Source organism: Gigantopelta aegis, chromosome 14, assembly GCF_016097555.1.
Source record: "Gigantopelta aegis isolate Gae_Host chromosome 14, Gae_host_genome, whole genome shotgun sequence".
Taxonomy (NCBI): domain Eukaryota; kingdom Metazoa; phylum Mollusca; class Gastropoda; order Neomphalida; family Peltospiridae; genus Gigantopelta; species Gigantopelta aegis.
The window spans coordinates 35,952,708-35,965,343 of record NC_054712.1 but is presented as its reverse complement, the minus strand read 5'-3'; the positions used below and the strand labels follow the sequence as shown (position 1 = coordinate 35,965,343).

General features: G+C 40.1%; 2 protein-coding genes across 2 annotated transcripts; both read right to left on the bottom strand.

Annotated features, from left to right (window-relative positions):
* Positions 1-2,113: 2,113 nt before the first annotated feature.
* LOC121389019 (carboxypeptidase Q-like) lies at positions 2,114-4,500 on the bottom strand. Its single transcript, XM_041520613.1, has one exon. It carries the CDS (start codon positions 4,270-4,272, stop codon positions 2,836-2,838), a length of 1,437 nt encoding a protein of 478 aa, XP_041376547.1. The 5' UTR covers positions 4,273-4,500; the 3' UTR covers positions 2,114-2,835.
* Positions 4,501-9,966: 5,466 nt separating this feature from the next.
* LOC121388515 (carboxypeptidase Q-like) lies at positions 9,967-12,033 on the bottom strand. The gene has a single exon (XM_041519878.1). The coding sequence runs from the start codon at positions 11,696-11,698 to the stop codon at positions 10,256-10,258; it is 1,443 nt and encodes a 480-aa protein (XP_041375812.1). The 5' UTR covers positions 11,699-12,033; the 3' UTR covers positions 9,967-10,255.
* Positions 12,034-12,636: the final 603 nt, after the last annotated feature.

Below are 12,636 nucleotides of genomic sequence, written 5' to 3'. Positions count from 1 at the left end.
TATATGTCAGAATTGCCAAATGTTTGATATCCAATACCCGCTGGTTAATAAATCAATGCGTTCTAGTGGTGTCGTTAAACAAACAAAAAAACTAACTTTAATTACCTCATGTATCATACAACTTGTTTTTAACAATGTTTTGAGATTAAGCGGTGATAGAATCAAGGGGTGGTGGATCCGGTGCACTCCTTGATACTGTGTTCTGAAGGCTGGCAATACCGTATATGTACATATGAACACTTGGAATTCAAACATTCCCACCACCCCCACCACCCCCAACAGGATGGGCCCTCAAATACATGTATTGTCATTCTCCTGACTATTGTATTGACACTGCCCACTCTCCTACATCCCCTAGTGTTTAAATACACTCCGTGGACCCTGCCAGCGAACATTGCAGCATAACTCAGTTGTAAGTTATAAAAGTTATAGTATATGACGTATTATATAAAATTTTGTCTTCCATTTTGAACCTGGACGATAAACCTTCCTGAATTAACACACTGATTTTGTGTTGTGTATATAAAGGGTTCATGATTGATAGACAGACGTGTGTGTGTGTGTGTGTCTGTGTGTGTGTGTCTGTCTGTGTGTGTGTCTGTCTGTGTGTGCGTGCGTGTCTGTCTCTGTGTGTGTCTGTCTGTGTGTCTGTCTGTCTGTCTGTGTGTGTGCGTCTGTATGTGTGTGTATGTGTCTGTCTGTGTGTGTCTGTCTGTCTGTCTGTCTGTCTATCTGTGTGTGTGTGTGTGTGTGTGTGTGTGTGTGTGTGTGTGTGTGTGTGTGTGTGTGATTGTCTGCTATTTCTTTTACGTTCAACGTATGAATCAAATGAATCGTCCACAAACTATGAATCGGCGTATACATACATACTATTACATACATACATTGTACATACAATCGCATTTTAGCATAGTTCAAGCCTTTTCTTACAGGTAACATTTGTGTCTAAAGTTGTAACGACTTAATGAGTGGGTGTAAAGCAATCTAAGAGTACGGAGGCTATAATGACGTATCCTAAAATCTTGCTAATTAATGGGTATGTTCTTATATTTTATGACAAATTATTAGTAATTTATGAACTGCTATTTAATATTTGGTAAATTGCATGAAATACAGTGACCAATTTCAAAACATTAACCCATAACCAACTAATAGAATGAATGAATGAATGTTTAAAAACACCCCAGCACAAAAAAAAAGAAAAAGACATCGGCTATTGGGTGTCAAACTATACACATGTAGTAATTCAAAACATGAAGTGATGATCAACATCAATATAAAAATTCAAGAGTCAAATAAAAATACAGTGTAATGAACTGTGCAAAAATACAAATATCACAGATAGATCAAATTAAAATTTAGAGTGAAAGTCAGTATCACGTAAAAATTGTAATACAAATTCTGGATGGAATCGAAATGATTCCATCACATTTCTTTGACTAAATATATCTTTTCGAGTTTCTTTCAGATACTTACACTCCACCAAAATGTGGCGTACTAAATAAAAAAAACCCAGACCATACGTGGCTCTAACCAACTAACAGAGCCACTTATGTTATGTTTTGTTTTTATTTAGTACCATCAAAACCTTATTCTTTCATTAACCACTAACATGCAAGCACTGTCCTGGACAGATAGCCCGTGCAGCTGAAGAGAGCGCCATGGACAGCGTGCTTGAAGCTTAATTCGATTTAAGAACAAAAGTAAATTGCAATGACTTGTAGTACTGCAAGAAGGAATGAAAACTCAAAAATCATATCTTGCTTTAATAAGGAATGTTTATGTAAAAATACATACATTTATCAATAGCATATACAAATGTATATATATCCTTTTCACAATCATTAAAGAGACATACCCTAGTTTTTAAACACTAAGGCATATTTTTGACTATTAGAGACGTTTGGAATAACTGAAATCATACTTTACTTAGATTTTATTGTTTAGATTATCCATTTCCGTACATTCAAAGTGTTTTTGGTCATCCTGGTGTTTTTAATATCACAAAATATATTTTCTCGTATTTTTAAAAACGCACGTACGTCTGAGAAATAACAGTTATGGAGTCGAGTTTTAGTCTATTTTTAGAGGGTATTTCACCATTTCAAAGTAACAGACTCATGTTTCACTCAATTGTAACTTTATCCAAATGTGTTACAGGTTTGTAGATTAACTAAACTTAGTGTTAATTTTCATGAGCTGAAAATAGGGTCCCTTTAAAGGGACAGACCCTATAGCATATTTGTTTTCACTTTTAGAGCCGTATATGATCACTGAAATCAAACATTACTTATATGTTATTGTTTAGATTATCTAATTCCGTAGAACCGAAGTGTTTCTGGTCATCCTGGTATTTCTAATACCACAAAATGCATTTTTCGTAGTTTTAAAAACGCACGTGCGTCTTAGAAGTAGTGGTTATTGATTCTAGTTCTTGTCTATCGTTTACGTGTATTTCCCGGTTTTAACGTCACAGACTCTTCTTTCACTCTGTTGTAACTTTATACAAATGTGTTACAGGGTTGTAGGTTAACTAAACTTAGTGTCCATTTTTACGAGTTAAAAACTAGGATCTGTGCCTTTAATCAAGTTACACAAATGAAACAATTTACATAATTATTTATATTCTAGTATACAGATTCCAACTAAACTCAAATATGTCATCTTGTGTTAATGTGTGATATATGAATATATTATCGAGGGCGGATATAAGATTTTGTGTAGGAGAACTGGAGGCCGGGATATTAACATATAAATCATATACAAAATCAAGTCCACTGCGTTGTGATTTGCTTTAGAATTTAGATGTGAAAGGGCACGTTATGTGTTCATACATTAGTCAGACAATCGTATGTCTGTAGTGTTAGAAGGTTTCCTTGGTAACATATCCTCGAGGTCGGCCACAACATAAGCGACAACAGCAAAAATAGCGGACGCCACATCCATATCGTGTGAATTCTGTACAGTCATTGTATCTCCATTAGAATGGTGGAAGTAAAAGTACTTGCTAGCATCCACAAACAGACTTCCCGTGGGTACTAAAGCATTCTGCCAATACACTATATCACTGACATCAACTCGGGTTGTCAAATTAGTAGCGCCAATTGGATCCAAAAGATCGACAACTGCTCTTACAATTTCTGTGGCTGCCTCATTCCCAGAAAACCTTAGTCCGGAAGGAGATAAAGTTCCAGTGTCTGATTCCATTACCAGATCATAGTTAGAAAGATCACTCTTGTGGTCATTAAAATATTTATATGCACCAATCGAACCTTGTTCTTCAGCTGTCCAAAATATTGCTCTCAGTGTCCGCTTGGGTCGAAGTCCAAGTTGATGAACAAGAGACAGAGCCTGCCATGATATGAAGGCTCCACAACCGTCATCCATCGCTCCTTGTCCAACATCCCAGCTATCAATATGTCCACTGACAACAACAACCTCCTCTGGATTAGTCCGCCCCTTAATTTCAGCGACCAAATTCCTGGACTCCACATCTGGGTTAGTTTTGGCATCCATCTTTAAATGAATGACTATTTTGTCACCTCTAGCTGCCATTCGAGCCATCATCTCGGCATCTTCAATAGTGATACAAGCCGTTGGAATCTTTTTCACAGTAGCATTGTAATCCTGTATTCCCGTATGGGGGCTGTTTATTGAAAATGGTGTGATGCTTCTGATTAAAGAAGCCACTCCTCCTACTTCTGATGCCTGAACTGCTCCATCTCTATAGGGAACTGTTTTATAATAAGCCCCGGCCCAGTCCTCGTTAAAGACGATTATTTTCCCTTTGGCTTCAGAACTCCGTTTTTTCAACTCGTCAAACGAGCGGACTACTAACGCTTCAGCAGTGATTCCCTCTGGAGGTGTACCAATACTTCCACCTAGACCGAGCATGGACAGAGGATGAATTCGTGGTTCAATCATTTTTGCAGACTCGTATCCTCGAACCCAATGAGGAACCATCACAGTTTCTCCATGCACGTTCTCCAAACCGTCTTCCTTCAATTTTTGTATGACGTAGTCAATGGAATTTTCCAGATTTTTGGAACCTGCTATTCGGAATCCAAATGTGTCTACAAACTCAGCAAGTCTATTATAGGATTGGTTCTTGGCTGCTCCATCCACAGAAAGTTTAATAAGATCAGCAGCAATTTTTCGGTGGTTTTTTATTTCACGGAAAACATCCTTATGAAAGCTTTGATATCTTAATACCGATTGCGAAACACATTGTAACGAAACCAGTAGCAACAATACCTTTAGAAGAGATTCCATTATGTATTTCTTTGTTTCTTATCTCGTTCAGAAATAAAGAAAACAACAAACAACAAACCTTCGATTGGTTTAAAGATTGTTGAGATTAACAATCCCATACACAACCCTAATCAGTTGTCACTACTGAACAGAGGGAAGAACTCTGCTGTATCTTGTACAAAACAGCGAGTGTCTGAGAATGACAACACCAATAAAAAGTCACAGCTGAAAACAGTAACTAAAATGTTCTTCTTAAAGTAATAATAAATTACATATAGTGAACTTTGATTGTATTTGGCTACAGAAGCCCAGCGTTTGTAAGATAGAGAACCTTTGAACCTCTTCTCGCCTTTCGTGCGACACTAATCCGATTAAAATCAACTCCACTGGTCTGTATCTATAGATATAAGCACGACTACTATTAAGCTGAAGTAAGAGTGTTTCAGAAATGATCACATGTGTATGTGCGGGGATTGGGGGGGGGGGGGGGGGGGACTAGGAGTAAATATGTTTCAATAACAGCTATTCATAATACATTTTTTAAAAATCCATTATGGAACCGTGAGGGGAGGCAGTGCCCTTTCCTGTCCTGAACAAAGGAAGTCGACACCTGCGCCCATGACAGGCGTGCGCTACAACAGCTTGCTCTGAATGTGCACGTTAAGCCTTATGACTTGACCTGCCCTGACCTGTCAGTACACCTCACTACTTGAGGCCCAAAACATTTATCCTTTTTGTTGTCAACAAAACCCTTCCAAACGTCCCGACCGTATGGTATGGACCATTGCCAGACGGTTCACTGCACTCACCTAACACCACGACCTACGTCACCACCCATCCCACCTATCCCATCTAACTCACGCACCAAGAGTAGCGCAGTTCCCAATCCGGGAGCTTCTTTTGTTGACGCAACTCAGGGCAGGATAAAAACGTTCGGGAAACTAATATCAATCAATTTCGGCACAAGTTTCGGACAAATCACAATGGCGCCTTCCTGAAATTAAGAACAAAAACCCTCTTCTCCTTGGATCATCAAATCTCCCTAAAATAAGTAGAATGCTACCCAGGGGCCAATTCCAACCAACCACTTTCGGACCATGGACTAAAATTATAAGGGCAAGTCCCAACCTGAAATTATTGTTCTTAACATTGGTATCAATTCAAAAGATCTAAATCCAACCAGTGCAATAAATCAGTTGTGAAATATGATCAGCTAGATTCAAAAACGATTCCCTAGGTCAAATTAATTTTTATCGAGTTGAACTTTTTGGACAGGCTAATCAGAAAACCTGCCTCATCCAAATAAATTTGGCAGCAAAAATAATGAGGGACATCAAAATTATACCTGCGCTTCCCGCATGTGATTTTGAGGTTGAGCAGGACAACATTCACTGGACAGAAACAACTGCCAATAAACTTTACCGCAGTTGGATGAGGTACTTAAATTTAAACTATGGCCGTGAAAGGATAATGTCCACCCCCTGATTTAGGATTAGGAACTAACATTGTTAACATAACTGGTGACACTAACCTTTTAACATCCGCTAAAATAAATCATTACTGGACAAGGGTCTGAATTTCGCACCCACCCACCTCACAGACACACACCAACTAACAACAGCCTTAGAGGCTAAACCTGACAATGATGTAATCGATACGCCAGTTTTTGACCCCCCCCCCAAAAAAAAAAAACCCACAAAAAAACAACAAATAAAAAATAAAAACCTGGCGGACTGTTTTCGACATTCAACTGGAGAAAAAATCCCATTCACGGAAATCTCCGGCTGGTTACCCTTGAACTAAGGTGTCAGCCACAGTCATTCTATCAATGAAGAAATATATCCAGGGAGCTTAATAATTAAAAGTACTACAAAACATTAGACAAAGCTATTTGGCCTGCAAATTGTAAACAGTGCAATGTAATTATTCAATGTCTAAAGGATTAAGGACATATTAATAAAAAGCAAGTAAAATATTTAGAAGCCAAGTCGCAATGACAAACCCGGAAATGTTATATACTTCTAAAAATTCACAAGCCAATCAATACATGGACCGATATTAACACACCACCCGGTCGTCCAGTCATTTCAGATTGTGGATCAGAATCATGCAATAGTTCGGAATATATAGACTTTCACTTAAAACCAATTGCAAATAGACACGAAAGTTTTGTAACCCCCCTCCCCCCCCTCCCACACACACACACACACACTGACTATCAAATTTATCCCCAAAAAAACTCTCCAAAATGACACACGATTCAGTTTTGATTAGGCCTATACTTGATATTGACTCCATGTACACCAACATAGGTAATGATGCGGGCATTGATTCGGTTAAGACAGCCAGGCCCCAGATCCAGACAGACCAGATAAAACATTATTGAGCTGTTAGAATTAATCCTAAAAGGAAACGATTTTGAGTTGTTTGATGGAGGAATGTATCAGTAGGTGTGTGATTATGCTATGGGCAAACGTTTTAGTCGAAATTTTGCATCAGTCTATGTTGCCGAATGGGAAGAGGCTGCTTTAAAGAAATCAAGTAAAACACCCCATTTGTACCTCAGATATCTTATTATTTGGCCACATTCCAAACAAGAATTTTGTAACTTTTTTGAGCTATTAAATGAACAAGAATAACGTCACAATATCTGATAAATCAGTTCACTTTTGGGATGTAACAATTTATAAAGGTACACAGTTTGAAACATCACGTCATCTAGATTGCAAAGTATTTTTCAAACCTACAGACACACACACCATCTTTTCCACTACAAGTCGTTTCACCCACGCCATACACTTAAAGGCATGCTTAAATGTCAGATTATTAGATTTCACAGATATTCGGGTAAAAAAACAGAATTTCAATGAGGCTTATTCACTTTTATTTAGTGCTTTAAAGCCTAGAGGATATTCAACACTGTTTTAAAAAATCTAAAACTTTTCGAGAATTAGAAAACCCCCTAAGTGCAACTGAAGCCTATAAACCATACAAACTTCAACATTACCAACTACCCCAGATAAGCACTGGTTCTTCAGCTACTTGTAACAAAACTAGGTGTAGACTCCACAACCTACTTCAAACGCAGACGACTTTAAAAATTCAGCAGACCAAGATTGAATTTTAAATTCGGACAGATTTGAACTGTGATTAAAAATTGTAGTATATCTAATCACCTGTAATTGATGGTGTTTTTTTTTTTTTTTTTTTTTTTTTTTTTAAAGCAGTATGTAGGATAAACGCAAAATCAACTGAAAATTATAGCAGTTTCTCACAAGTATGATATTCGGCATCACGTCGACATCCCTTCAGTCTACCTGACCATTCATTGGAGGAAAGGTTTAAAATAATTCCAATTGAACAACCTTCGATATTTGGTTCAAAAGACGAAACAGACCTCTTGAGACTTGTAGCGATTAAGCCAATGGTAGGTACTGGGTTCGCACCCCAATACTGTTCCCAGCCAGAGCGAGTTGTAACGACTGGATGAGTGGGTGTAAGGCCACTACACCGACTTCTCTGGGTTTCTGCTCTCCAAGGGTACGTGGGGTATAAATACGTATCCTAAAATCTAGCAAATTAATGGATATAATTTTAGAATTTTTATACACATTATAGTAAGAGAACTGTTGTTTAAAATTGGCAAACTGCATGAAATGCAGTGTGAAATATTAAAACATATCGAACACGTAACCAACTAATAAGGGCACTTATGGTCCGTTTTGTTTTTAATTCGTACCGTCAAAGCCTGGTTATTTCTCATTAAACGCTGTCCTGGACAGACAGCCCAGGTAGCTGAGGTACCCAGAAAGCCTCCTTCTCTCTCATTAACCGCTAACAGATAACAAGTAACCACTGTCCTGGACAGACAGCCCAGGTAGCTGAGGTCCCCAGAAAGCCTTCTTCTCTCTCATTAACCGCTAACAGTAACCACTGTCCTGGACAGACAGCCCAGGTAGCTGAGGTACCCAGAAAGCCTTCTTCTCTCTCATTAACCGCTAACAGATAACAAGTAACCACTGTCCTGGACAGACAGCCCAGGTAGCTGAGGTACCCAGAAAGCCTTCTTCTCTCTCATTAACCGCTAACAGTAACCACTGTCCTGGACAGACAGCCCAGGTAGCTGAGGTACCCAGAAAGCCTTCTTCTCTCTCATTAACCGCTAACAGTAACCACTGTCCTGGACAGACAGCCCAGGTAGCTGAGGTACCCAGAAAGCCTTCTCTCTCATTAACCGCTAACAGTAACCACTGTCCTGGACAGACAGCCCAGTTAGCTGAGGTACCCAGAAAGCCTTCTTCTCTCTCATTAACCGCTAACAGTAACCACTGTCCTGGACAGACAGCCCATGTAGCTGAGGTACCCAGAAAGCCTTCTTCTCTGTCATTAACCACTGTCCTAGACGCACAGCCCTGGTAGCTGAGGTACCCAGAAAGCCTTCTTCTCTCTCATTAACCGCTAACAGATAACAAGTAAACACTGTCCTAGATAGACAACCCAGGTAGCTGAGGTACTCCGGAAGCCTTCGTCTCTGCCATTAACCGCTAACAGTAACCACTGTCCTAGACAGACAGCCCAGGTAGCTGAGGCACCCAGAAAGCCTTCTTCTCTCATTAACCGCTAACAGATAACAAGTAACCACTGTCCTGGACGCAGAGCCCTGGTAGCTGAGGTCCCCAGAAAGCCTTCTTCTCTCTCATTAACCGCTAACAGATAACAAGTAACCACTGTCCTGGACAGACAGCCCAGGTAGCTGAGGTCCCCAGAAAGCCTTCTTCTCTCTCATTAACCGCTAACAGTAACCACTGTCCTGGACAGACAGCCCAGGTAGCTGAGGTACCCAGAAAGCCTTCTTCTCTCTCATTAACCGCTAACAGATAACAAGTAACCACTGTCCTGGACAGACAGCCCAGGTAGCTGAGGTACCCAGAAAGCCTTCTTCTCTCTCATTAACCGCTAACAGTAACCACTGTCCTGGACAGACAGCCCAGGTAGCTGAGGTACCCAGAAAGCCTTCTTCTCTCTCATTAACCGCTAACAGTAACCACTGTCCTGGACAGACAGCCCAGGTAGCTGAGGTACCCAGAAAGCCTTCTCTCTCATTAACCGCTAACAGTAACCACTGTCCTGGACAGACAGCCCAGTTAGCTGAGGTACCCAGAAAGCCTTCTTCTCTCTCATTAACCGCTAACAGTAACCACTGTCCTGGACAGACAGCCCATGTAGCTGAGGTACCCAGAAAGCCTTCTTCTCTGTCATTAACCACTGTCCTAGACGCACAGCCCTGGTAGCTGAGGTACCCAGAAAGCCTTCTTCTCTCTCATTAACCGCTAACAGATAACAAGTAAACACTGTCCTAGATAGACAACCCAGGTAGCTGAGGTACTCCGGAAGCCTTCGTCTCTGCCATTAACCGCTAACAGTAACCACTGTCCTAGACAGACAGCCCAGGTAGCTGAGGCACCCAGAAAGCCTTCTTCTCTCATTAACCGCTAACAGATAACAAGTAACCACTGTCCTGGACGCAGAGCCCTGGTAGCTGAGGTACCCAGAAAGCCGCCTTCTCTCATTAACTAACAAGTAACCACTGTAACCAGGACGGGGTGCTAGAACACCAATTGGATACAGGAACGAAAGTAAATTGAAATTAATGCAATGCGTTCCAGTGCTGCTAAATGGAGTAGCAAGAAGGAATGAAAACTCAGGAATCATATATTGCTTTAAGGAATGTTTATATCAAAATACACACATTTATCCACATCATATACGCATTAATCAAAATATACAAAGAAAACAATTTACATAATGATTAGTCTTCTAGTATACAAATTCCAACTAAATTTTTAAATGTTCTCCTTTTAAACAAGTGTGTGTTAAGAAGGTGTTACATATGCATATATTATCGGGACTGATACATGATTTTGTGAAGCAAACCTGGACATGGGCCCAGGATATTAACATATAAATAATATACAAAATAAAGTCCACTGCGTTATGTTATACATTAGTCAAACAACCGTATGTCTGTATTGTTAGTAGGTTTCCTTGGTAACATATCCTCGAGGTCGGCCACAACATAAGCAACAACGGCAAAAATGGCGGACGCCACATCCATATCGTGTGAATTCTGTACAGTCATTGTATCTCCATTAGAATGGTGGAAGTAAAAGTACTTGCTGGTATCCACCAACAGACTTCCCGTGGGTACTGAAGCATCCTGCCAATATACCACATCGCTGACATCAGCTTGGGTAGAGAAATTCGTTGCGCCAATTGGATCCAAAAGATCGACAGCTGCTCTTACAATGTCCGTGGCTGCCTTATTCCCAGAAAAACCTAGACCAGAAGGAGAAAATGTTCCAGTATCCGACTCCATTACAAGATCAAAGTTAGACATGTCCCCCTTGTGGTCATTAAAATATTTATGTGCACCAATCAAACCCTCTTCTTCGGCTGTCCAAAATATTGCTCTCAGTGTCCTCTTAGGTCGAAGTCCAAGTTGATGAACAAGAGACAGAGCCTGCCATGATATGAAGGCTCCACAACCGTCATCCATCGCTCCTTGTCCAACATCCCAGCTATCAATATGTCCACTGACAACAACCACCTCCTCTGGATTAGTCCGCCCTTTAATTTCAGCGACCACATTCCTGGACTTCACATCTGGGTGAGTTTTGGCATCCATCTTTAAATGAATGACTATTTTATCACCTCTAGCTGCCATTCGAGCCATCATCTCGGCATCTTCAATAGTGATACAAGCCGTTGGAATTTTTTTCACATTGGCTTTGTAGTGCTGTGATCCGGTATGGGGGCTGTTTATTGAAAATGGTGTGATGCTTCTGATTAAAGAAGCCACCCCTCCTACTTTCGACGCCGGAACCGCTCCACTTCTGTAGGCTACTGTTTTACCATACGATCCAGCCCAGTCCTCGTTAAAGACGATTATTTTCCCTTTGGCTTCAGAACTCCGTTTTTTCAACTCGTCAAACGAGCCAACTACCAACGCTTCAGCAGTGATTCCCTCTGGAGGTGTACCAATACTTCCTCCTAGACCGAGCATGGACAGATGATGAATTCGTGGTTCAATCATTTTTGCAGACTCGTATCCTCGAACCCAATGAGGAACCATCACAGTTTCTCCATGCACGTTCTCCAAACCGTCTTCCTTCAATTTTTGTATGACGTAGTCAATGGAATTTTCCAGATTTTTGGAACCTGCTATTCGAAATCCAAATTTGTCTACAAACTCAGCAAGTCTATTATAGGATTGGTTCTTGGCTGCTCCATCCACAGAAAGTTTAATAAGATCGGCAGCAATGTTTCGGTGGTCTTTGATTTCACGGAAAACATCCTTATTATGAAAGCTACGGTATCTCAACACTGACTGTGTAACGCATTGTATTGAACACAGTAGTAACAATACTTTATAAATAGCCGCTGTCATGTTTTTAAAATGTGTTTATTTATATATAAAGTAAATAAATTAAATGGTTTTAACTAGCTTTTAAAAACAATAACCTTAAAATAGTCACATATACACCTCTGGTCCGTAGTCCAGTGCCGTTCCGAAAAATGAAACTCCCGATTAATCACGAACCGGGAAGTGTTTGAGAATCGCTTCACAAATAAAAACAAAATTACAACTAAACGCAACTTAAATTAGTTAATTTGCCATTCATTCTGCAGCACAAAATATACTGAACTATATTATTATAACCTAAAGGCAAACGCGTCCGAAGTACGCACGAATCCAATTCACCGTTGATCTTTGACCTCTGATACGTCCCTGTATAATCGTCACGGTATCTGCTCGTCAGATATTCAAGTGGTGAGCGTCCCTGTATTTGAAGATAATACTAAACCAAATAACTTCCGCCTGGTTCAAAGTTCGAGATGCATCAAACTTTTGATAGAGAAGTTAACACCACCAATTCTGTGATTGGTTATAAATGTAAGTAATGGTTGTAAAAAAATTTAGTTTCATCTGGGCAAAAAATGTATGCAGTTTTATTTCATCTGGTACCACTGTGTCAAGTAGCCTTGTGCTTGAAACAAAAGTTGTGCGAAACTAGGAGTGTTGTAAAAAAAATCTGGTTATACCGAAAACGAACCATGAAAGGTACCATTTTCTTCAGTTAATACTTTGAGGTAGGGGTTATAGTACTGATATTTATGAGTCATAGTTTGGTTGATATATTGCATATAGTGTTTTTAAACATAAACGCTAACACGGTCGCCTATGGGATTTTATTTGGTATAGTACAACCTGAAGGGGCTTCTGATTTTAATGCTTCCTACCGGTTTCGGTGCTGTAGTCAGAGGCAGATTGGGGGGGGGGGGTGGGGGAGGGAGGAAGGGAGGGACCCCCAAAATTTTGCGACA

What these genes read in the sequence shown, in the direction of transcription:
- LOC121389019 (XM_041520613.1), bottom strand. Translation starts at nt 4,272, where the DNA reads ATGGAATCTCTTCTAAAGGTATTGTTGCTACTGGTTTCGTTACAATGT.
- LOC121388515 (XM_041519878.1), bottom strand. Translation starts at nt 11,698, where the DNA reads ATGACAGCGGCTATTTATAAAGTATTGTTACTACTGTGTTCAATACAA.